This window comes from Syngnathoides biaculeatus, chromosome 3, assembly GCF_019802595.1.
Source record: "Syngnathoides biaculeatus isolate LvHL_M chromosome 3, ASM1980259v1, whole genome shotgun sequence".
NCBI lineage: Eukaryota > Metazoa > Chordata > Actinopteri > Syngnathiformes > Syngnathidae > Syngnathoides > Syngnathoides biaculeatus.
The window spans coordinates 8,881,992-8,907,869 of NC_084642.1; the positions used below are offsets into that span (position 1 = coordinate 8,881,992).

The window sequence follows — 25,878 nt, forward strand, 5'->3', positions numbered from 1 at the left end:
ATGCATTGTTCTCAAAGAGTCCGATGCGTATTTTTAAAAAAAGAAAATAAACCGCTGAGATAGGCTTTGTACACGGAAGCGTGTTGGAGCCATACGTTAACTTACGTAAACATCACTGTGACCGACGTTTTTTTTTTTTTTTAAATACGCATTGGACTCGTTTGAGAACAATGCATATTAAAAAAAAAAAAAAAAACGTGTTGGGGAGAGGTTTGCTGAAGTTTAACGCGTGGCTGCAACAAGTCTTTTTTTTTTAATTGAGCCAATTTAGCATTATAAATACTTCTTGGGAATTTGAGATTGATAAGGATAATTCCTACCTGATACGAAGTGATAACTACACAGGCGCGTGGAAATTTTGTTTGGGCATCATCCATCACGTTTAATTGCCGAAATCCATCGATCTTTCCTGTTTTTTTTCAGCTGCTATTCCATAGAACGATCTTTTTAAATATCTTTCTTGTCTGTTGTAACAACCAACAGCACAACAAGTCTATGGCATTGTGAATATTCTGCTCCGGTTTAATGTCCCTCCACACTGTCGAGCAGCTCTTTTTGACCGGCAATATGGCGCCGTCAAAATGGTTTGCTTTGAGTGTTGGTCGCAGCTTGAGACTGATTTGTTAACAGTATTTGAGAGAAATTAGTTCTTTTGTATTTTTAAAAATACAGATGGTGGAGTCAAGCTCGTGAAACAATGGGAGCAAAAAAAAAAAAGGTGCATTTAAATATTTGAACAGGCTTTCTGACAATCATAAACATCGGCGTGTATTCAACTCTTTCCCTTGACTACTTGAGGTTGCAACAAAGAATATTTTTAATTTCCGTGTCTACCAGGGAGGAAGGCGTTGACCATGCACGTCTTACTTTCTATTCCACTGTTGACAATGCAACGTTGTCACGTTTCCTTGTTTTTGTTTTCAAAGCTGCGTGTTCTACTTCCGCCCTGCCCCCACATCTACCGCGTGGCCTTATGGGAAAGAAAGTTTTGCTCAAACGGCGGGTGGCCTTCTCTCTACGGAATTCCCTCCACTTTTGAAACTACATTTCCCAGAAACCACTCGCTTTGTTGTGACGTTTGCTGTTTTTCCGGGACCCAGCATAAGTGTAATAGTTATCAGTTTACCTGCAACCAGCTGCAGCGTTGCTGGACACCAAAACACAGGTTGGTTTGTTTGTTTTAAATATTTAATTCAGTAATTATTTTGTTGTTGTTTTGCCCACGTAGAGGAATTGACATTGTCGATGTGAATTGGCGACGATTGTGTCGTTACTATTGCATTTAAGGCCAGTTAATCAAGGTAAAACGTTTACGTCATGAACAAAACATTTTGCCATAACAGCTTTTGTCTCCCCAAAAGGTTGACTGTCGTGTAATCTTGTACAAATGATCTTGTGTCACACTTTGTTCAAATTGTAAGGCTGCATGTTGCAAAGTTGAACACGACCGGTGAAATGGGTCACTAAGTCGGGACGTAATTGTGCAAATGAAGCAACGTAAGGCCTCTTATTCAGCAAAATTGTGTCCTCTGCACGAAGAGTTGGTTTTTATTGTCGATTCTCAAATGTGCGGAACATAGAAATGTCTTTCTCGAAGGCCTACAACGTAGATGAGCACGTACGTGACGTCACTCAACGTTGTCTCCAAGCTCAGTAGAAAATTTGTGGATCACATCATGTATTTTTTTTTTTGGCACACTCCTCAGTGTTGCTGACAAGCTGATATCATGTCGAACACGTCCAGCGACGCCGAGTCGTCTTGTGGCTGGAGCATCATCAGCATGGAGGTAAAATACAACACTATTGTCAACAAACTTGAGCAAATACCAGTGTGAGGATACGTGGCTTAAAAAAATGGAAACGGAAAAAAATTGTTCTTGACATCCGAGTGACCCGGCTTACAAATTTCCTGTTGATCAGACGAGATATATATATTTTTCTTTTTTTTTTTTTTGCTTTGTAACTGTCTCTCAACTCACTTTACAACGAGCAGCAGTTAACAAATTTAAAAGAAAATTCAACAATAGCATTCTTTTCTACCCATAAATGCGATTGAAGTGTTGACTGATGAAAGAGGAGCTTTGAAAATCATGGCCGTCGCGTTCACAGCATGGCAGACGTCACTCACGGCCGCTTTTGAAGTCAACGAGCAGCTGTAGCGTCTGTCGGCAAGTAAAACACTTGAAAAATGGCTCGGTTTTTTTTTTTAGTTTCTTATAGAGCTGTCTCAACTCTCGAGGGCCACTCGGCCGAAGGTTACATAAAACAAAGTCAAGTTGACAAAGTTGTGTACTTTTTGAGTAGCCACATAGCCTGTGCTACCTGAATGCTAGCATAAAATGGGAAACTCGGTTGGTTCACGGTCTTAACAATTATCCTAGATACCAGAAAAGTTGTATTTCATATCTTGTTTTGGATCTCATTAGATTATTTAAGTGTGCAAAGTAAACGCTCTATTATCTTGTGCTCATCTACCACCGGAAGTAGTTTTGTTTTGTTTTTTTTAATCACAAATATCTATGGTAAATTTATATTTGCCTAAGCTGAATTTTAGATTCCTTGTTTATGTTCTCGATGTTCTGCTTTACAGGGTTCCGATTTTGAGACTTTGGCGGCAGACTCCGCGGGACCGCATGGACCTGATGAGCAAAAGCGCCCCGCCGTGGCCGAACCGGAACTGCAGGACTCTCCGGACTCAGCTTCTGTTGGTATGAATCTCCCCTTTTTTTTTATGAGCTACACTGTTCCAAAACATGAGTGTACAAAATATATTAAATGCGAAGCAAAACGTGCACATGATGTCATGTGTTTGATGTATTCGAGTGGGACCTTTTGAAAGACTGCATTGTGCAAATGACTGACTTTCAAGTTAAATGAAGTAAAGATGATTCTTGAATCAGAATAATCTTTAATCGCCAAATTTGTAGCAAAACACAACCATTTTGTCTCCTGTATTCTGAGCCACTGCAGTGCGAAAACAGTCAAATGACAGAGTACTTTTGAGACATAAGGATAAAAAACACAGTCACTCAGCAATAAAATTGTGATAATTAATAAAAGTTGCTGATTTGATGTGGCTTTGTCTGCACTAATATTTAAAGGTCAAGTGTCATGCCGATAAACATGCTATAATAGATATTGTTTTGAAAAATACATATAACATTATTCACTTCAATGTCTATATGAAAAAATAAATATGAGCGGAGAGCGCGTCATCCGTGCGCAAAGTTGGCAAAGTCTCATTCGACATCCAAGTGGTAGCCATATTGCCAGCATCTTCTGTCCATGATGTCAGACTGGGACATTCGCCATTGAAAACACGCTGTGGCCCCTACTGTAGGACACGGCCCTTCAGATACGGAAGCTCTTTTCGAAAAAGAGAACATTTCACAACCGAGTGAAGTGACCGGGGCAATATTACCCTATCGTTTCATTTCGAGCAATATTTAGATGATATGCGGATCACTTCTAACTAACAACAGACTTCCAGACAGTATGTATGAGCCACCCAGGTGCCGCTGTATCTTGTCCGCACGCGGTTCTTTTGTTACATTCTGAGAGGATTACATCCCCTCCCCTGGCAAACTTTTATTTTTTTAGTAGCTGTATACACACCTACTTGTCATTTGGAACCCACAACGCTCTAGTCCTTTGCACCTGTGTATTCCTTTTTTCACGACGAACCGGGTCTTTTGGAAAAGTATGAAGAGCGAATCCATCCTCCCGAGTGTTCAAACAATATCCAGCAATACAACGAGCCGGCATTTTGGCTAACACGAAGGAACAACGAGCTACCTTCCCGCAGGTAAAACTAAGAGAAACGTACGAGATCGCTTGAGTGGGCGTCTGCTACAAACGTTACTTCGTGCTTCTTCTCGAAAAAAAAAAAAAATCCCTCGAGAGGATTTTCATGGCGGGAGTGACAAAAAGCCATATACGTCAAAATCATGTTTTGTGGTGATGGGTCCATTCCGAGTGCCTTTTTTTTTTTCCCCATTAATAACATCATAAAAATCATGCATTTCATGAGAGTTGAGCTTAAAGTTCTTAGTCCATGTCAATGACACCATTCCCAAACTTGTGTGGTGTACGTTAGCTAGTAATGTGTAGACTTAAGCTGATGCTATTTCTGGACTGTGGATCATTGATTTATTACTTCCACCTGGCACCTCCTGAGAGCAAAATGTTATTTTCTAATTTAGTTACTTTTGAAATCAAGTAGTCAGTAAAGCAACTACAACTTTTAAGATCAAGTAATAAATAACATTAACTAAGTTACTTTTTAAGGTAACTGTGGCGACACAGATTTCCACTACTGCTCTACATCCATCCATTATCCAAGCCACTTATCCTCACAAGGGTCACAGGTGAGCTGGATCTTTTCCCAGCTAGCTTCGGTCAAAAGGCAGACAACACCCTGAACTGGTCGCCAGTCAGTCGCAGGGCAGATATCGACACCATCACTGAGCGGGAATCGATCCCACGCTGCCCGCACCAAAGTCAGTAAAGTGCTTGGTGCCAATGCAAGCAGCACACAGGTGTCAATTGCTGTTCTATTTCACTGCCAAAATTGACCTACTCGAGACCACAAGTACGTAGACTAAATCCTGACACCTCGGGTATCGAATAAATGTTCATATGGATTTATGGAACGCTATTGAAGCCGTTGGAGCATTTATTTGTTTGTTACTCATTGAACATTTATTCAATGTGATATATATATATATATCAATTTATTACGTAGGGCGACACGGTGGATCAGCCGGTAAAGCATTGGCCGGACAGTTCTGAGGACCCGGGTTCGATCCCGGCTCTGCTTTTGTGGAGTTTGTATGTTCTGCCTGCGTGGGTTTTCTCCGGGCACTCCGGTTTCCTCCCACATTCCCAAAACACGCAACATTAATTGGACACTTTAAATTGTCCGTAGGTGTGATTGTGAGTGCAGCTGTTTGTCTTTATGTGCCCTGCGATTGCCTGGCGACCAGTTCAGGGTGTAGCCCGCCTCTTGCCCATTGACAGCTGGGATAGGCGCCAGCACTCCCCGCAACCCTCATGAGGATAAGCGGCAAAAAAAAATGGATGGATAATACGTACAGCTTAATGTCATACATTACATAGAATAATTGGAAACTCAACGTTTAGGTGTCATCCCAACTAATGTTTGCTTCATATTTTTAGCCGGCTGTCATAATGACAAAATTGATGGCTCCCTGGACGACACACTAGGAGACAAAACCGTGGACGAGAACTCACTGTGCGCCTCCGAGGACACATCGCCTGGAAACCTCTCGGCCACGTGGTCGCCACTTCCTGTGCCGACGGAACCTCGCCGGCGTCAGGGCGGAGCGGATGACGCGGACGCGGCGGAGCACGTCGCCGTGTTGTCCTCCAGCGAGCACTCGGACATCGTGACGTTGAAGGAGCTGAAGGAGGACGAGTGCGACGGCACGGAAGAGACGGCGGCCGCCGACGAGGGCCTCTTTCTGGGCACGTCGAGCAGCAGCCGGTACACCTTCACGGCTGCAGAACCTGGTAGGACGACAAGGCCGCATCCTCTTTGCTCGTGGTTTTTATTTCCAGTCAAATTGGTGCACAATGTTAGACAAAAAAAATGTTAAAAACCCGATATGTCTTCCTTATTTATTTTTATTTTTATTTTTTTTGTTCATTTCATACGGCCAAAGCAGATCCGAGCTCGAGTCGTTGGAAAGTTTTGCAGAGCCTGGCGAATTTAGGCTGCCAGCTCCGAAGTCGGCTCACTTTTACAGGTGGCCTCGTTCCGAGTGTGACAATTTTCAAGCTCGTTCACAAATAACTCATCAAGAGGGGAAAGTCGTCGGGACCCGCGCGCGAACTAATCGCGGTCACAAATAACCGCTTTGCAGTACGTGCTTGTATTTTATATTTGGCTTGCATGAACTTGAGTTTGTTTCCCATACTGAATGGAGCCCAGGTGCATATTTTACATCAAACAATACACAACGTACACCACCAAATGATGCAAAAAGTATCATATTTTCTGCACTATAAGGCGCATGGAATCGACGCTACAGTGGAGGCTGGGATTACGTTATGCATCCATTAGCTGGAGCTGCACTAAAGGCTCAATATTGATCCATATATAAGCCGCATCGTCGGCTTTTGAGAATATTAAAGGCTTTTAGGTGCGCCTTATGGTGCGGAAAATACCGTATGGAATTTTCAGGACTACAGAGAGCATAGATAGGATCATATTTCCTCTGTCCTCCCCAATAATGCACGGTACAACCTCGGTTCTCGACCATTATTCGTTCCAGAAGGCGTTTTGAAAACCGAATCAATATTTCCCACGTCTGTGTAGAGAGGCTGCATTATACACAATAACAACGCACGTTGTGGATCAGCTGGTCGGGCCGCGCACATTATGTTATTTCCAGGTCTTGTCACAGGCGCTCGAGTACCGATTTTTGTTCGAAAACAGAAACACAAAAAATCTCAAAATTTTCATTCAAAAACCGATTTGTTTGAGAACCATGTATTCACTGTACAATAATTTCACGCCGATAAATTGTAGTTGAAGGTCAAGTGTCATCCCTATAAACATTCTAAAATCCATGCGCAAAGTTGAGGAAGTGTCATTCGACATCCAAGTGGTCGCCATATTGGCTGCATCTCCTGCCTGTGACCTCACCCCGGACATTCACCATTGAAAACACGCTGTGGCCCCTACTGTGGGAGACGAACGCACCTCTTCTGACACGGAAGCTCTTTTCGAAGAAGAGAACATCTCACAATCGAGTGAAGTGTCCGGGGCAATATGACCCGATCTTTTTGAGCCATATTTAGATGATATGCGGATCACGGCCAAACCACATTCCCCCCCCAAACCACCGCTGCACAACGGTGATTTAAAAAAAAAAAACACCGCCCACGAGTGACGACGACGCCGCGGCCAAACCGTATCCCTGTCCGATCCACTTCCGCGGCGGAGATGAGCCGCCGCAGCCCGGTGCCGGGACCAGCCGGCCCAGTCGACGTGGCCGGTGGCGATTTATTTTTTTAGTAGCTGTATACACACCTACCTGTCATTTGGAACCCACGAAGCTCTCTGCCTTTGCACCTGTACAATCCATTTTTCACAATGATTCGCGTCTCTTGGAAAATTATGAAGAGTAAATCCATCCTCCCGAGTGTTCGAGCAATATCCAGCAATGCAACGAGCCGGCATTTTGGCTAACACGAAGGAACAACGAGCTACCTTCCCGCAGGTAAAACCAATAGAAAGAAACGAGTCCGCTTGAGTGCGCTACTGCCCTTAACGTCACTTCCTGCTTCTTGTCGAAAACAAATCCCTCGAGAGGATTTTCATGGCGGAGGATACAAAAAGCCATGGACGTCAAAATCAGGTTTTGTGGTCAAAAAACGGATGTGTCCATACCGGCTGCTGTTTTTTCATTAATAACATTAAAAATCATCTATTTCATGACACTTGACCTTTAAGTCTTCAATTTTTCTTCCTTCCTAAGTGATGATGTTTACCAGGGCAGCACCGACTGCCGGAGAAAAATTCCTTGTGTGGTTTTTACACACTTGGCCATTAAAGCTGATTCTTATTCTGATTGAGGTTCCCCCTTAGATGATGTTTTCACAGTAAAACTATATTAATTATTATTATTATTATATATTGTGAATAAATATATAAATTATATTTTAATATTTGGCCTTTGATTGTTGTGTGCTGTTTACACGCGTGTAGTTATGAATTTGAGTAAGCAGCTTTTGCTTGTTTTGAAAACTTGAATGACAAACATTTGCACAAAATACAATCATTTTGGCATGAATAATCTCACGTATGTACGCATGTGTAGTGAGCCCGTTTTTAACTGGCCGCGCATGATGTTTTTTTCCCATATTAATTTTGCATATATCACCGGACGTTTTAGCAGCTCAGCTGCCGCCCGCAGCCACGAACTCCAGCAGCAGCGAGGAAGAGGCGGCGCTGAGCGTCGTGGTGCGAAGACGCAGGTTGAGGAGGAACACGGCGAACACCGTGACGGAGTCCTGCGAGGAGGAGACGACGATGGAGTCTGAGGAGGAGGAGCAGCAGGAGGAGGAGGAAGACAAGCAGCTGGCGGAGCAAACTGGAGACAAACCTGCGACGGTGAGAATGCGACGCCAGGGCAGCGCCACCCTCAACTCTTGCGTTCTGCTCGCCGTCGTCATCGCCCTCAGCGTGGCCTTTGGACACTTCTACGGTATGGTTTCAGTTTATTGAAGACTTTTTTTTTTTTTTCTTCAACCTTTTTCATGCAACAATACATATTGTACGTATTGGGAAAATCTCACAACACCATCACCAAAAAAACCCCACTAAATGTATTGAATAATTTATGTACCAGTAAATAACCCAAATGGATTTACTTAGTACTTAAGCAGAATCTTTGCATCTCCAAAACCTTTTTTTTTTTTTTTTTTAAGCCATAAACATGGAATCAAAGAGAGCAAGCCGATTTCAACACTTTAGATTGGTCGATATTTGAAAAAAATAAATAAATAGACCCATGACGGAAGTGATCAACAGTGTAGATTTGTGAAAAATTATGGAATGGACATAGTAACAGTTTAACTGGAGCTGCTGCCATCTAGTGGAAGCGCATTTAGTTGTTCTGCCTGTCACTTTGCGTTGACGTCATTGATTGTTTTTCTACATTGTTTGTAGTCAATAGATAATTTTGTGACCAAAAATTATGAAAAATCGGATCATTTTCCACCGCACAGCAGATGATATCATAGTTCACCTATTTGGAATCGTTGCTCTGAATTTCCTACAACTCCATCCATCCATTTACTTAACCACTTATCCTCACGAGGGTCGCGGGGAGTGCTGGAGCCTATCCCACCTGTCAACGGGCAGGAGGCGGGGGACACCCTGAACTGGTCGCCAGCCAATTGCAGGGCACATTGAGACAAACAGCCGCACTCACAATCACACCAAGGGGCAATTTAGAGTGTCCAATTATGGGGATGTGGGCGGAAACCAGACTGCCCGGAGAAAACCCACACAGGCACGGGGAGAACGTGCAAAGTCCACAGAGGCGGGTCCGGGATTGAACGCAGGACCTCAGAACTGTGAGGCCAATGTTTTCCAATTGTCCCACCGTGACGCCATTTCCCATAAGTGTGAACGTGAACGCTTGTTTGTCTCGATGTGCGCTGCGATTGTGACTGGAGACCAGTCCAGGGTGTCGCCCACCTCTTAAAGTCCAGCTCGGCCATGACACTAATGCGGTGGTACAGGAAATGGACGGATGGATGTTTTAGCAGTTTGGGTCCTTTCTGGACGATTTTCACGTTATCTTCTGTTTGCAGGTACAGTGCACGTACAAGAGAGGCAGAAAAACATCAATAAAGTCAGAGAAAATGAACTCAACAGTGTGAGGGACGTTCTTCAAAACCACGTCAGTAAAGCACCGGCCCAGTTCTCGCGGTCAATTGAAAAGACTTTTATTCAGTGAAGTGTTTTGTTTTTTTTACCGATCTAGGTCAAAAGCGACAACCTTATCCTGGATGAGTTGGATGAGCAGAAGCTGACGTCATTGTTCATAGAAGTTGTCAAAAAGATGGACGAAGAGAACAAGGAGCTCAGCATCCAGCAAGGACGCGGACAGGTACAGTAACTTCCTTTTCATTTCCTCCTTTCGTCTCCTTCCTAATTTCAACCCCTCCCACCAAATCCAGCCTCTCCTAACCGCTTCCCTTCACCTCTACCTCCACCATTATTGTCCCATCATAGCTCCAAACTATAGCTGGAACCCCTGCTCTCAAAAACCTGGTTTGGATCCCAACAAGTACAAGAACCTCCTCACCATCTCCTATAAAGCCTTCATTTCTAAAGTCTTCAACTTCACTTTCATTAATCACAAAAGTATTTACGAGCCTTTCCGGTATGGATTTTCTCCCCTCTCTGGTACTGAAACTGCGTTATTAAAAATCTTCACTGACCTCCTGATTGAAGTTTATTAAGCTTGAATTGGGTCAGAACTATGCTACAAGCATCAGCACCAAAATCCCCCACTTTCCATAAACACCCCCCCCCACCCCCTTTCTTTCAGCAACTTATAAATTAAGAATTCACCACTCAAGCCGAAAGAAACGTACTTTTTTTACTCTAGCCTGCACCCTCAGATCTTCTTCCTCCGTCCACCTGCCATTCCTAGTACCAAGTACTAGAACTCTTTGCCAACAGACCTTTGGAACTTGGTCTCTTTCACTTCGTTTATAACCAATTCAAAACCCAAAATATTGAAGATCGCCTACACACGATAAAGGCACTGCGCAGTATTTGTGCTTTATTTTTCTGAATAATTATTCCATCTTTACTGTTGTTTTATTGGTGCGCGGTGTTCTTTAGTATCCCCAAGGCCCCTTACCAAAAAACAAAAAAAAAAAACCAACTGAGGCGGCACAGTGGACCAGCTCTAAAGTGGTAAACTTAACTTGTAAACTTACCAGTTCTGAGATCCCAGGTTCGATCCCGGACCCACCTGTGTGAGTTTGCATGTTCTCCTCGTGCCTGCGTGGGTTTTCTCCGGGCACTCCGGTTTCTTCCCACAACCCGAAAACATGCAACATTAATTGGACACTCTAAATTGCCCCTAGGTGTGATTGTGAGTGCGGCTGTTTGTCTACTTGTGCCCTGCGACTGGCTGGCAACCAGTTCAAGGTCCTGCCCACTGATAGCTGGGATAGGCTCCAGTAATCCCCGCGACCCTTGTGAGGATAAGCGGCTAAGAAAATGGATGGATGGACACAACTGACTAGATGTCTACAACGGTAGTCATCAGAAGCAAGATGTTGCACTGAGACCCTTTTTTCTTTCCAAGTGGACTATGAAAGCAGAGGCCCCCGGTTGAGGAGAACTGGTACAGTAAACCCCCCCCCCCGCTAAAACCACAAGGTTACTGTCCTACTTTTTGCGTACCATTATACCAATTTGTATCAGTGCTATTCTGGGGAAGTATGCACAGAGTACTTTTGCAAATAGTAGAAAACCATAATTACGCCAATCCAGAGACACATTAATATTACTTTAGAGTAATCTGACAATTTTACCTTTAAAATTAAATGATTTGTAGGTGACCACCGTAATTCCCGGCCTACAGAGCACACTTGGTCAGAATCACGGTCCACAGTACGCTAGTGCGGCGCTAGCGTTAAACTCTTTCTGTGTACAGAGGCTTATAACCAGGTGCGCTAACGCTATCACTGCGCTAACGCAAGTGCCGCGCGAACGTTAGCGCCGCATCACCGGATAAACCGCAAGATCGAATGCATGTGAAAACGTTGCGGAAATGACGGTATATTTTGAAGAAAAGAGGAAAAAAAATTATGAAGTCCACACCTACTGCATATGTGGTGAAAACCTTTAGCACACTCCACTAACAATCGCTGTCCACCTTGCAGAAGAAGCTGAGGAACCTTCACTCTAAGATTCAAGATCTGGAGGCTAGAGCAGCCGCAGCCGACGCGCTTCTGTCCGAAACAAAGAGCCTGAAGGACAAGCTTGAGGACGAAAAGAACTTGCTGTCCGAAAACCAGAAGCTGAAGGACGAGCTGGATCGGGAGAAGGAACTGAGGAAGCAGCTCGACAAGGAGCGGAATCTCGCATACGAGGCGGAGGCCCAAGAGTCCCGGGCCCGTCTGAGGAAGCTGGAGGAGAGGCTGGCCTACGAGGAGCAGCGCTCCAACATGTGGGAGAGGCTCTACCTGGAAACCAAGGAAGACCGGGCCAAGGGAGATACGGAACCCAAAGTGGCGAAGGCAAAAGGACGCACGTCGGGGGTCGTGAAAGACACGTTCGATGCGGTCAAGAACTCCACCAAGGAATTTGTCCACCATCACAAAGAGCAGATTAAGAAAGCCAAGGAGGTTGTGAAGGAAAACCTGCGCAAATTCTCCGATTCCGTCAAATCGACTTTCCGCCACTTCAAGGATTCGGCCAGCACCTTCATCAACACGATGAAGAGGGAAGGTATCAAATTCTACGAAGAAGAAAACTACAAGGAAAAGAAGGGCCAACCCAGACAAGACGCCAACACGCGCAAATCGGGGAACAGAGTCCACAAAGAGCGAGGCCAGAGCACCAACCCCAAAGGATGCCGAGGAGTCTTCGACTGCGCCTACCACGAGTCCATGACCGTTTTCAACAAAGCCGCCGAGCCCATACGGGCCGACGAGTTCCACCAGCTGCTGTGGAGCTACCTGCAACGGGAAGTCCACAACTTCCGCCACTGGAAGGAACTGGAGAGCTTCATCAAAGGCTTCTTCCGCAACGGCCTCTTCATTCACGACCACATGCTCTTCACGGACTTCGTGAGCAGGTTGGAGCAGTACCTGGTGAGCATGCCCGAGTACCACGGCCTTCACGACCACGCCTTCGGGGATGTGGACGACTTCATCTACAGACACCTCTTTGGCGAGCCGTACGCAGAGAGCGCCGGACCCAGGTGAGCGAGACCTTCCGTCCAATCACGCGCCGAAGCTTCGCTAAAGAGTGTGTTTTTTTGCGTGTGAATAAATATTGACAACAGCGGTCAGATCGGGAGGGGGATAGGCGGCAGTCACACTACGCAATCCGTCGGGTCTTCATCAGAATGCGCCGTAGGAGAGTCGCACACCAGGATCTAGCCAAGAAATCCTTCATGCTTTTCATTTTGGCATTGAAGTCCCAAATCATTACTCGTGGAATATGTAACACAGAATCTGAAAGATGCTTTAAATATTGTAATTCCCAGCCTACAGGCAGTGACTTTTTTTTCACAGCTGCTGCACTAGTTAGTGTTAGCGTTAGCACCACCGTGTTAGCGCTAGCATTAGGCATTGGAGGCTCAAATCATTGGTCTTGGAATATGTAACACAGAATCTGAAAAATGCTTCAAATACTGTAATTCCTGGCCAACAAGCCACAACTGTTTTCACACCCACCGCACTAGTTAGTGTTAGCGCCGCCGTGTTAGCATTAGCACCGCCGCGTTAGCGCTAAACTCTTTCTGTGTACCGAGGCTTATCACCGGGTGTGCTCTGTAGGCATCGGAGGCCCAAATCATTGCTCGTGGAATATGTAACACGGAATCTGTAAAATGCTTCAAAATACTGTAATTCCTGGCTAACAAGCCGCACTAGTGTTACCACCGCCGCGTTAGCGCGGCTGCACTAGCGTTAAACTCTCTGTGTACCGAGGCTTTTCACCAGGTGCGCTCTGTAGGCTGAGAATTACGGTATTTAAATCTCTTAACTATGCGGGCCAACCTTAACCTCTCTACTTGTTGTATTCTTTCATGTAAATTTTCCCCACGTTTGACCTCAAATGTTCCAGCGGGCCTCTCGAGCGACCGGACTCTTCCTCCCGAGAGGAGCTGAGGATGAAACACCAAGGACGTCGGCAGCAGAGACAAAAGAGCGTGGCGTCGCAGCAGGCGAAGAAACGGGCACAGGGCCGACGTCAAACTCAGAGCGGCCCCCACGCCGTTCGAACCCAAATACTGAACACTTCTCGACAAGTTTGACGGCAATACCTGATTTCATTCTTTAGTCCTATTCTGGGTGGCTCTTGATGCCTTGTTTGCACAATGTTTTAATTTTTTTAATGCTACTGAATGTCCTCCAGGGGGGTTTCTGTGGATTCCGGTGGAACATTTTCAGATGCACTTTAAATGGATTTGTTTTTGGATTGAGCTATTTCCACCCAAAAATACAAAAGGATGCTGTTTTTTGGCAATGCCAGGAATTGTCTGCTCCGTAAAAGTTAGAACACTCCACCATCTTGCCTTGGTTGAAATAACACCTCGACACGGGGTTAGAGATGAGGCGCACGCGCTGTTCTTTTAGTCCTAAACGTAATTAAAATGCATTTGTGCACTCCAAACATTGCGCACGTTGGCAATGTTGGCGTTTTGAGTGAAGTGGTGAGGAACATGTGCTGATCTCACTGTTGAGTGCAGCTACCGTGAACCATCCCTTAAACTTCACCCTCAAGTTTCTAAAAACGTTTGCGTGCCGATTCGACCTTAGCTCGAACGCAATAGCCGACTAATGTTGATTAACACACAATTTGTTTGTAAATGTGTGATTGGTTGTTATTTGTATGCAACAAAAAAAAAAAAAAGAATTGCGGGGTGTAAAAAAAGCAAATGGGTTTGATATGTAGAACAAGCTTGTGTGACGGAGGTTAATGTTCTAACGTTCCATTTTTTTTGTTCTCATCTGAATGAGACAGGAAAAAAAATTGTGTAAAGTATTTTATTTCATCAGCTACTGCATGAGGTCAGACATGGCCGCCGACATGTCCCCGTGGTTGTCGATGCCGTTCATAAATAAAGATTCTTCTTCCTACCCCTCCCTCGGGAAAATGAGTGTGAAATATGTCTGTTGTTTTCGTGTAGTTGTTTTGGCGCAGAAATGCGGCAATCTTCTACAATGCAAACATGAAAATAGAATTAGCATTAAATTAATGTGTCTGCTACAGTGGCAGATTTGTCTCCACTTTTTACCTTCTCCATAACGTCAAAGAGAACCAAGTGAGTAGGACGTGAACGTGCGTGCGGATACGAAGTTTGGAGCCAGAGAAGCGGGTCCTCGTTGAAGCGGTCCGATTCGTTCACGTAGTCCGCCTGGCCCAGGTCGGGCGGGCACTCCAGGAACCGCATCTTCAGTGGGCAGTGCACGTGGCTGCAAGGGGGATGAATAGATGGAAAGAATACTTTGGAGAACTTAATGAATAAATATGAAAAGTAGAAAAGGCAAGTATGAAGGACCAGAAAGTGGCAGTGGATGAAAGATGAAAAATGAAAATGGAAAGGCAGTTGGTCCTGATGACATACCGATGGAGGTAGGGAAGCTATTTGGAGAGGTGGCTGTGGAGTTTTTGACCAACTTATTCAACAGACTACTAGCGGGAGAGAAGATGCCTGAAGAATGGAGGAAAAAGGGTCCTAGTTCCCATTTTCAAGAACAACGGGGACTAGCACAGCTGTGGCAACTATAGAGGAAGAAGGTTGATGAGCCACACAATGAAATTATGGGAAAGAGTAGTGGAGGCTAGACTCAGGACAGAAGTAAGTATCTCTGAGCAACAGTATGGTTTCATGCCGAGAAAAAGTACCACAGATGCATTATTTGCCTTGCGGACGTGTAAAAGTTCAGAAACGGTCAGAAGGAGCTGCATTGTGTCTTTGTGGATGTAGAGAAACCCTATGACAGAGTATCAAGAGAGGAACTGTGGTACTGCATGCCCAAGTCTGGTGTGGCGGAAAAATATGTTAGAATAGTACAGGACATGTATGAGGGCAGGAGAACGGTGGTGAGATATGCCGTCAGTATGTCAGAAGAATTTAAGGTGCATCAGGGACCCGCGCTGAGCCCCTTCCTGTTTGCAGTAGTAACGGATAGGCTGACAGATGAGGTTAGACTTGAACCCCCTGGACCACAATTTTCGCAGATATCGTTAAATGCAGTGAAAACAGGGAGCAGGCGGAGGAACAATTACAAAGATAGAGGCGTGCACTGCAAAGGAGAGGAATTAAAATTAGCCGAAGTAAAACAGAATTTATGTGCGTGAATGAGAGGGGCGGAGGGGGAAGAGATAGCGAGAGTGGACGACCTCAAATACTTGAGCTCAACAATCCAGAGCAATGGAGAGTGTGGTAAGGAAGTGAAGAAACAGGGTTGAAAACGGGGCGGAACAGATGGCGAAAGTTGTCTCTGCTAGGATGAAGGGCAAAGTTTATAAAACAGTGGTGAGGCCGGCCATGATGTACGGATTCGAGACGGTGGCACTACAGAGACAACAGGAAGCAGAACTGGAGGTGGCAGAAATGAAGATGTTGAAGTTCTCGTTCGGAGTGAGCAGGTTGGATAGGATTAGAAATGAGCTCATTAGAGGGACAGCCAAAGTTGGACGTTTTGGAGACAAGGTTAGAGACAGCAGACTTGGGTGGTTTGGACATGTTCAGAGGCAAGAGAGTCTGAGGATGGAGGTATCAGGCAAAAGAGCGAGAGGAAGACCAAAGAGAAGGTTTATGGATGTTGTGAGGGAGGACATGAGGACAGTGGGTGTTAGAGAGGAAGATGCACAAGATAGGCTTGGATGGAAAAAGATGACACGGTGTGGCGACCACTAACGGGACAAGCCGAAAAGAAAAGACGACGACAGAAAAAGTCAAGTACACTAATACTTCAGATCCACCGTTTCCCATTGCGCAGTTTGGCACCTGTAGTATGGCGTGGAGTGGCAGGACATGGCGAAGAGGACGTCCGGCTGGGAGACGTCGCGGCACAGTGCGTGGACGTGGCCCATGACGTCCAGAGCGCCACGTTGATGGATCAGGCCCGTGTAGAGGGCTGTGAGCAGGTTGGACGCTAACAAAAAACTAGCGGCCGCTCTTCGCCACACTCTCATACGGGCCAACGCCGCCCCTGTTGACAGACACAAATGACCAGTTGCCCGCAAAGAAAACGGAGTAGTAAAAATTTATATCCAACAACTTTTTATGCACACACACGTTAAGCTTGTATTTATTAGTGAAGGCTGGTAACCACAATTCAAGTGAAAGATTTTAGCGCAGCTTTAGACACAGCACACTATTATATTAAACACCTGGTTGGCCTCATTGGACTATACACAAAAATTGTTGTCGTTCTACATCACCAAAATAACTTTTATAGTAAGTCTAGGTACATGCTCCTCTGAAATCCATGCGGTGTGCCACAGGGGTCGATTTTAGCCCCACTCCCAGTCAAATTGTCTAGAGTATAATTTGTTTTTGTGGTGTTACCAGGAGGCATTTCGTTTTTTTTTTTGTTTTTTTTTTTTAACTGTGTCTGCATTTCTTTTATGTATCTGTGTGGATGAGTGAGAGGAAGATTTTGAGTGCTGTTTTTTGTATACCAGCCAATTTAAAAACAGGCATAGAGAATATTAGGACTGATTTTGTGAGGGATTGTAACGGACTTACCACAAAAGATCATACAGAAAGGAAGCACAGGGTAGATGAATCTAAACTCCTTGTGAGGAAGCAAACTGAAAAGAATTCAAACATGTCACAAGTTTATTAGACGGATTAATATTAGTAGGCCTGAGCGGAGAACAAGCTAGAGAGAATTCCGATGGTTTACCTGTAAATACCGACGGTCCAGGCAATGGTCAGGAGCAGAATTCTGTACCTTTTGTGAGCGAGGAAGCACCCGTGACAAAAGAACAGGGCGTGGGGGCCTATTATGACGGGGAAGCCCTGAGTGAGGTACCAGTGCCAGGGGTGGGTGCCGTACAAGCTGGCAACGCCGTCCAAAATGTTCACATTGAGGAAGTTCAAATGCACGAAGATCCACTACACAGCACAAAACAACTGACGAACCAAAAACATCCTTTCATTTCACGCTGGTCTTAAAACCAATCTCTTGACTTGCATATTTTAATTTTACTTAAGCATTTTCAGACTAAAATATATGACTACGTGAGAGGCGATTCCGAGATCAGAGGTATTCGGAATTTATTTGATTTCCACATCACACGTCATATCTAATACAGTAAATTATTTTTAAAGGTTGTGGCAGAAAAACTGTTTGGTGGGATAGAAGTGCAAAACAAGACAAGAAGAAACAACAAATTGTGCAACACTAACATTTCAGGAAACACGAAAACACCACACAAAAACGTAGGACTAGCAGCAAATGGCCCCCGAGCTGTAGGTTGGGCACCACTGCTGAAAGATCAGTGTAAAAGTAGGACACATTCAACTCGTGGAAAAAAGGTCCTCTGTTGTACAATGAAAAGGTCATAGGTCACTTCCTGTTGGCTTTGGAATTCCAATTTCCAAGCCGCTCATCCTCACGAGGGGTGGAGCATTTCCCAGCTAACTTCGAGCGAAAGGCAGACTACAATCTGAACTGGTCGCCAGTCAAGTGACTGGCATGGCATGGCACACAACATCAACAACATCACTGAGCTGGTATCGCTCCCAACAAACACCAAAGTAAGGGATGTGTACCACGACACCATCAGTGACTTTCGGCTTGTCCCGTTAGGGGTCGCCACAGCGTGCCATCTTTTTCCATCCAAGCCGATGTCGTGCATCTTCCTCTCTTAACACCCACAGTCCTCATGTCCTCCCTCACAACATCCATCAACCTTTTCTTCCGTCTTCCTCTCGCTCTCTTTCTTCCTTGACAGCTCCATCTTCAGCACCCTTCTACAAATATACTCACCCTCTCGCTTCTGGACATGTCCAAACCATCAAAGTCTGCTCTCTCAAACCTTTTTGTCTCCAAAACATCCAACTTTGGCTGTCCCTCTAATGCCTTTCCATTTTTCATCCTTTGTAGTGCCTTTCTGACTTCCCCCTTACTAATCATTGCCACTTCCTGGTCCTTCACGCTTGCCTTTTCTGCTCTTCCTTCATCAACTTCTCAAGGTATTCTGTAAATCTATTCAGCACACGACCGGCACCAGTCAACACGTATCCACCTCTATCCTTAATCACCCTTACCTGCTGCACATCCTTCCCATCTCTATCCATCTCCTTTTTAGCCTTCGCCACCTCTACCTTTGCCCTACGTCGCAGCTCAATGGAGTTCTTTCGCCCCTCCTCCGTCTTCTCACTGTCCCGCTTCTTCTTTGCTAATCTCTTGTATGACTTCCTGTATTTTGGATCTCCACCACCAGGTCTCCTTCTCCAATTTCCTACCAGAAGACACACCAAGTACTCTCCTGCCCGTCTCTCTGATCACCTTGGCTGTAGTAGTCCAGTCTTCCGGGAGCTCCTCCTGTCCATCGAGAGCCCGTCTCACCTCCTTCCGGAATGCCGCACAGGATTCTTCCTTTTCTCAGCTTCCACACCCGATTCTCTGCTCTACCCTTTGTCTTCTTAATTTTCCTGCCCACCACCATTCTGTGTTGTCGAGGTTTGGCAATTTTCATAGACCTAGGTGTAACGTGGCAAAAATGTCTCTTTGATGAAATACAAACATGTCCTGTTTATTCACGACATCAGAAAAGCTACAAAAATATTACATTCACGGAAAAATGTTGTCACATACGATTACGTAGGCGTATCTAAGGAAGTGTTGTGTCTATGTTTCACCTTTTCGTAGAAGATGCGGTCAATTATGGTTGAAATCACAACCGCCGAAGCCCTGGAGAGGAGACACACACACTTTTACCTCCAACAAGACAAAACAACTGAATGCGTACCTGAAACCCGACAAACCCAATGGGGATGTAGTCATGCACGACGAGTCTCAGTTTGTTTTCATCGTGCCAGAAATGGTGAATCAACAGCGGCAGCCAGACAATCAGGGCCGTCGGGCGAACGACGATCCCTAATGCGACGAGGCTCAAATATTTCTTGCTTGGGGAGGGAACAACACAAACAAGGTGTCAGCCAGGAATCCACGGCGCATACAGTATGATGTTGATGACGCTAAGGGGACCTGCTGTGTGTTTTGGACCCTGGCAGGGGGAAGTAGCACAGAGCCAGGCAAGTGATGGTGGCCTCCACGCTGTTGGTCAGCGTTCTGCTGCAACTGTACCACGTGAACCACGAGCACAGATGGCAGAAGGACTGCACACACGAGAACGCAACCAAACATGCGACGTAGCTGTCGTGAACGCAACCAAGCGTGCGATGGAACTGTCAATGACCCGAGACAGAAACGTGTATCGTTACCGTCCATTTCGCAACGTCCCGATTTTCCAGTCCTCTGAGGAGGAAGAAGAATTTGAAATCAGCAAACGCCGTGACGAGCGCTTGAATCAGTCGGGGCAGCCAAACCTGTAGGGAAAGCAAAGACACGTGAATAACAAATCATGCAAAAATGACTGAATATGAAGACAAAAGACTTTCCAGAAGATGCACAGAGTCACAGTGGATCCAGTGTAGTATTTTATAGATGGCCGCAAAGAATAGAGGATAGGTGAACCCTCGTATGCCTTTTTTCCATTCCCACGTCAGGTGACCATAAGTCACACTGTTAAGGCTGTAAAATGTCATAAAATTAAAAAAAAAATCTCCCTGGTTTAACTGTAATTAGTACTATGTTTTTAATAATTAAGATACAGCGTTCATTTAATTTGTCAAATAAAGTTCAATCAAATCTAAGGTTTTTTTTTTACTTTCCTTCATATACAGCAAGTGCAACTTACAGTGGCTTACAGGAAAATGAAATACTTTACACCGTTCAGAAATAAAACATTTGTCTCGTTTTTCATTACACTGAGGCCCACTACTGGTCGTGATGGTGTTACCTGAGAGTGCAGTAAATTTCGAGATTGTACTTTGTCATGATATCAGTTTCTTGACTCTTGCATTGTTTTGGATGAATTTAGCTTCTTTTTTCCCCCAAGACTGTAGTTCAAGTCTTCTTCAAGTCGAATCATAAGGTTTTCATTTCCAAATGTTCTTGTCAGCCTTGTTCCTTGCATCTACCAATCAGCTACCTTCAACTACGTCTCCTCTAAATGTAATCCAGTAATTCTGACAACCACACCCGCAACCCTGACAAAGACAAACGCAATATAAGATACACGAATTACTGCGTTGAAAAGGATATTTGAAGGCCATGTGATGGGCGACCTCCACAGACTGCCAGTACTCATCTGGAACGAAGCTGCTCTGGACCAGGAAGCAGTTGACGACACGGAAAACCACAGAAAACACCGCGACTCTCAGCGCTTCTGTATGGAGCAAGAAGAATGACTTGGGACGGGAGTGGAAAAACAACAATAACCACAAGCTAGTTCTAAGATGATGTCAGGAGGACCCATAGCTCAGTGGTTAAGAGCATCGGTTCAGTAAACCAGGGGTTGTGAGTTTGTATCCCACTGGGGCCTCCACTCCCCGAGAGGGGTTGCGTCATCCGGCATAAAAACTGTGCCAAACAAATGTGAGCGTTCATCTGAGATGAAGAAACGGATACAAGCGGCGTGGAACAGTTGGCGGAAGGTGTCTGGTGTTCTATGCGACAGAAGAGTCTCCGCTAGGATGAAGGGCAAAGTTTACAAAACGGTGGTGAGGCCGGCCATGATGTACGGATTAGAGACGGTGGCACTGAAGAAACAACAGGAACCAAAACTTGAGGTAGCAGAAATGAAGATGTTGAGGTTCTCGCGAGGAGTAAACAGGTTGGATAGGATTAGAAACGATCTTATTAGAGGGACAGCCAAAGTTGGATGTTTTGGAGACAAGGTGAGAGAGAGCAGACTTCGATGGTTTGGACATGTTCAGAGACAAGCGAGAGAGTGAGTATATTTGTAGAAGGGTGCTGAAGATGGAGCTCCCAGGCAAAAGAGCGAGAGGAAGACCAAAGAAAAGGTTGATGGATGTTGTGAGGGAGGACATGAGGACAGTGGGTGTTAGAGAGGAAGATGCACAAGATAGGCTTAGATGGAAAAAGATGACACGCTGTGGCGACCCCTGATTGGGACAAGCTGAAAGGAAAAGAAGATCTGAGATGTCACGCTGTGGCGACACCTAACGGGACAAGCCGAAAGAAACAAGACAGTTATACGATGATGTCACATCTATCAGGAAACCCACCTGTCCTAAGACTAGCATGGTCTTCCTTTTTTAACAGCAGGGACTGGCTTTTCCCCAGTTTCTCATCCTCCTCTTTTCCACCGTAGCTCCATCGCTGTGTCAAAGTCCCCATGTGGATGTTCTGCCCTTATGTGGGACTGCAGACAAGCCTGGATGCTGAAAAATTTAAGGAACATAAAAAAATATATATATTCCGTAAAGATGTTGAAGGTACCAAACGAGTATGAATGTAAAAAAAGGAAATGACTTAACTTTTTTGGTTGTTTTTGGTGTGAATCCAGACTGACTTTCAGTCTGACGTAACCAGACTTCAAATGAAAAGTCCTGCAACTATTTGCAACCCATTAAAATAATTTAAAACTCAAATCCAAAACAAAAAGAATCTGCGACGAGCCCTGGAAAAACAAACAAGGTGAGGCAAAAGCAAACAAAAGCGCTGCCGCAAGTGTGCACGAGGGCGAATTCGAAGTTTCAAGCGAGGCGAGTTGTCAGGAATATGCCGACGCTTACGACAAACGGATCTAGGAATTCGGAAGACAACTCGTCGAACGAGACTGGCAAGAACCACAAGAGCGAGACAGGATGCGGTATGGGAAACGGTCTTGCTGGTCTGGGCACAGAGTAGATCACTCCAGCCGCTTCACTCTTGCACAAGAAGCTGGGAAAAAAAAACAACAGGGAGGAGCTAAATGACAGGAAAACATGACTGTTCTGATGGAGCCAAATTTTTTAAATTTTACAGCTTTCAAATTAAAAGTTCAACAGTTTCAACATAAATATAACTTGTTATCTTGCATGCAACATCCATAAATGCAATACACGCATACATTCGATGCATACATGAAGTTGATGGACATACTGCGTCCGCCCAGATGCTGGAAAGATGACAAGACTTGCGCATTTGACAAGCCTTTTATTGAAAACCGGAAAGGTGACTGTGAGCCGGACCTGTGGTGGCGCCAGCTTCTTTATGCATGGTACACATGTCGGATCGCATACAAGGCCTCATACGCAGCCACGACGTATGGAAATCTTAAGTGAGTATGCTTCACTCATCCTCTCTGAAAAAGACCCTTGCTCTGAGGTGTTACACAAAAAGTCCCTTGTTGGTCTCAGCGGTCACCTTGGAGTAAACAGAAACTTCAGTCTTGAAAGAACCTGTTGAGGTTAGGGTTTTGAGGTGAAATGTTGGGGTGGGGGGATAAGTGCATGTCCACTGTGAGAGAGAGAGAGAGAGAGAAAATCTAAGAAAAAAAATACAGAAATCAGAATGTATGATTTTTGTAACGATTTATTTGTGTGATACAGCTGCAAATAAGTATTTGAACACCTGAAAAAAAAAACATGAATATTCGGTACTTATATTTATAATATATAAATTATTTGATGATATATATTGAACTATATTAATTATTATTATTAATTATATTATAATTATATTATTTAATATATATTATATTATGAATAAATATATAAATTATATTTTAATATTTGGCCTTTGGTTGCAATTGACCCCTCCGTGGATATTGCGCAATCCACGTCACTGACCAATCAGAGACCAGAGATCTGCATAAACCAAAGCCCGTTTTTGCTCCCGCCATTTTCTCAGGCAACATTGCATGGTCCAGTATAGGTTTTGGTAGCGTTTTATCGCGTATTTGGGTTATTTAACAAAAAATATGGTTAAGAGCTGTAGTCACGGACTTTGTAATAGTGACGACAGGTATCCTGAAAGGCTAGTTGGTGGAGTTCCATTCGTACCCTTTCCAAAACCGAAGACCCAGTACGAAAAATGCCTTCGATGGATCAAACTTTGTGGAAGACCGCATCATCAACTAAATCCATCTAATATCAACCAGAACAGATATGTTTGCACGAAGGTATGCCCTAAATTTGATTTTCAATACACGTCTCGTATAAATGAATGAGACGTTCTTCGCTAGCATAACCGCTACGTGTGATCGATTGACACACTTATTCTTTGTCGAGCGATATTTAGCGATGCTCGGACTGCACAAACGTATCGCTTTCTTGCTGGCTCGCGGCCGAAAGCTTAACCAGACTGTGTTTGCACGAAGATATGCCCTAAATTTGATTTTTAATACACGTCTCGTTCTTCGCTAGCATAACATTGCTACGTGTGAATGATTGAATGAAATCAGAAGCATGGGGTCTCTCTCAGTTCAGAATGTATTGTATGGTATTGGCCATTTTTTACAAACTGTTTGTCTTACTTCAGCACATGTGGCGTGACGTCACTTCGGTAGGCGTGGTTAAGTGCCCTGTTCGGAGGGGTCAATTACAGAGGTCAAACATTTCCTGGAGTTGTTCACCAGGTTTGCACACACTGCAGGAGGGATTTTGGCCCACTCCTCCACACGGATCTTCTCTAGATCAGACAGGTTTCTGGGATGTTGCTGGGAAACAAGGGGTTTCAGCTCCCTCCAAAGGTTTTCTATTGAGATTAGGTCTCGAGACTGGCTGGGCAACACCAGAACCTTGATATGCTTCTTACGAAGCCACTTCTTGGTTTTCCTGGCTGTGTGCTTCGGGTCATTGTCGTGTTGAAAGACAACAGCCACGACCCATCTTCAATGCTCTGACAAGGGATAGAGGTTGTTACCCAAAACCTCACAATACATGGCCGCGATCATCCTGTCCCATGTGCAAAAAAACACCACCAAAGCCTGATGCTCCCACCCCCATGCTTCACAGTAGGGATGGTGTTCTTGGGATGGAACTCATCATTCGTCTTCTTCCAAACAGGGTTAGTGGAATTATGACCAAAAAGTTCCATTTTAATCTTATCTGACTACAAAACGTTCTCCCATGACTCCTCTGCATCATCCAAATGGTCAGTGGCAGACTTAAGACGGGCCTTGACATGTGCTGGTTTAAGCAGGTGAACCTTCCGTGCCATGCATGATTTTAAACCATGACGTCTTAGTGTATTACCAACAGTCTGTCACCTTGGAAACGGTGGTCCCAGCTCTTTTCAGGTAAGTGACGAAGTCCTGGGCTGATTCCTAACCTTTCTAAAAGGATCACTGAGACCCCACGAGGTGATATCTTGCATGGTGCTTTGCTCCGATTGAGATTGACCATCTTGTTTAGCTTCTTCCATTTTCTAATGATTGCTCCCACATTGGACCTTTTTCACCAAGCTGCTTGGGAATTTCTCCGTAGCCCTTTCCAGCCGTGTGGAGTTGTACAATTTTTGTCTCTGGTGTCTTTGGACAGCTCTTTCGTCTTGGCCATGTTACAAGTTTGAGTCTTACGGATTATATGGGGTGAACAGGTGTCTTTATGCAGCTAAGGACCTCACACAGGTGCATCTGATTCTGGAAAATACATGGAGTGGAGGTGGACTTTTAAAGGCGGACTAACAGGTCTTTGAGGGTCAGAATTCTAGCTAATAGACAGGTGTTCAAATACCTATTTGCAGCTGTATCACACAAATAGTTTTAAAAAAAAAATCACACGTTGTGATTTCTGGATTTTTCTTTTTAGATTATCTCTCTCACAGTGGACGTGGACCTACGATGGAAATTTCAGACCCCTCCATGATTTCGAAGTGGGAGAACTTGCAATATAGCAGGGTCTTCAAATACTTATTTTCTTCACTTAAATAGCATCAAAAGATTAAGACAATTTGGAGAAATCTCTGCACATAAGCAGCAAGGACAAAAACCAACCTCAAATCCACTTCATCTTCCATCCCCCAGGCAACACTGCATCAAAAATAAGGCAAGATTATGTTAAGGATACTTGCCACGTGGGCTCAGGAACACTTCAGAAAACCATTGTCAGTTATCACAATTGGTTGCTACATCTACAAATCCAGGTTAAAACTGTACTGTACAAAGTGAAAACTATCCCGTATGTCAACGGATGCATACAAAAACCACCGGCTTTTCGGGGGCAGAGTTCATCCGGGATGGATTAACGCAGAGTGGAAAAGTGTGCGGTGGTCTGAGGAGTTCACATTTCAAATTGTTTTTAAAAAGTATGGACATTGTGTCGTCCGCCCACAGAGGAAAATGACAATCTAGTGTTATCAAAACAAAAGTCAGCATCTTTGATGGTATGGAGGTTTGTTGGTGCCCATGGCATGGGTAATGTGCACATCTGTGAAAGCATCACTAATTGTGAAAGGTCCTCACGGGACTTTGGGACAACATATGCTGCCATCCAAGCAATTACTTTTTTTATGGATGTCTTACAACAGTGAGGTTTCTTCATAAAAGAATAAAGGCAGGCATGGGAATGACTGGCCAGCTGTCCAGGCCTGGCCAAGCATGTAAAAACA

General features: G+C 44.6%; 2 protein-coding genes across 4 annotated transcripts; one reads left to right on the forward strand and one right to left on the reverse strand.

The window, feature by feature from the left end:
- The first annotated feature begins 1,017 nt into the window (after window positions 1-1,017).
- Window positions 1,018-14,272, forward strand: ccpg1 (cell cycle progression 1). Its single transcript, XM_061814119.1, is given in 10 exon segments — window positions 1,018-1,165; window positions 1,707-1,787; window positions 2,591-2,708; window positions 5,179-5,532; window positions 7,923-8,234; window positions 9,349-9,437; window positions 9,522-9,647; window positions 11,443-12,485; window positions 13,355-13,436; window positions 13,438-14,272. Coding segments are annotated over 9 exon segments (2,271 nt in total). The 5' UTR covers window positions 1,018-1,165; window positions 1,707-1,727; the 3' UTR covers window positions 13,525-14,272.
- On the reverse strand, window positions 14,026-25,302 carry LOC133497880 (GPI mannosyltransferase 3-like). Of its 3 annotated transcripts, XM_061814123.1 has the most exons (14): window positions 25,265-25,302; window positions 21,822-22,227; window positions 21,570-21,725; window positions 20,584-20,707; window positions 19,877-19,995; window positions 19,701-19,804; window positions 19,465-19,595; window positions 19,242-19,382; window positions 19,116-19,167; window positions 17,152-17,363; window positions 16,992-17,056; window positions 16,248-16,452; window positions 14,529-14,706; window positions 14,026-14,449 (listed from the first exon to the last, which is right to left on the reverse strand). In XM_061814123.1, exons 3-14 carry the CDS (start codon window positions 21,679-21,681, stop codon window positions 14,303-14,305), a joined length of 1,590 nt encoding a protein of 529 aa, XP_061670107.1. In that variant the 5' UTR covers window positions 21,682-21,725; window positions 21,822-22,227; window positions 25,265-25,302; the 3' UTR covers window positions 14,026-14,302. The 3 variants fall into 3 exon arrangements, with proteins under 3 accessions (XP_061670107.1, XP_061670108.1, XP_061670109.1); XM_061814124.1 differs by lacking the exons at window positions 21,822-22,227; window positions 25,265-25,302 and adding an exon at window positions 20,279-20,528 and having other exon boundaries at window positions 19,877-20,010; window positions 20,607-20,707; window positions 21,570-21,595; XM_061814125.1 differs by lacking the exons at window positions 20,584-20,707; window positions 21,570-21,725; window positions 21,822-22,227; window positions 25,265-25,302 and adding an exon at window positions 20,279-20,568 and having other exon boundaries at window positions 19,877-20,010.
- Between the last annotated feature and the right edge of the window lie 576 nt (window positions 25,303-25,878).

What these genes read in the sequence shown, in the direction of transcription:
- LOC133497880 (XM_061814123.1), bottom strand. Translation starts at nt 21,681, where the DNA reads ATGGGGACTTTGACACAGCGATGGAGCTACGGTGGAAAAGAGGAGGAT. An exon ending in ACCGCATCTTCTACGAAAAG is followed by an intron (nt 17,364 to 19,115) that starts GTGAAACATAGA and finishes TGTGCTGTGTAG; the next exon opens with TGGATCTTCGTGCATTTGAA. An exon ending in TTTCTGTATGATCTTTTGTG is followed by an intron (nt 16,453 to 16,991) that starts GTAAGTCCGTTA and finishes GTCTGTCAACAG; the next exon opens with GGGCGGCGTTGGCCCGTATG.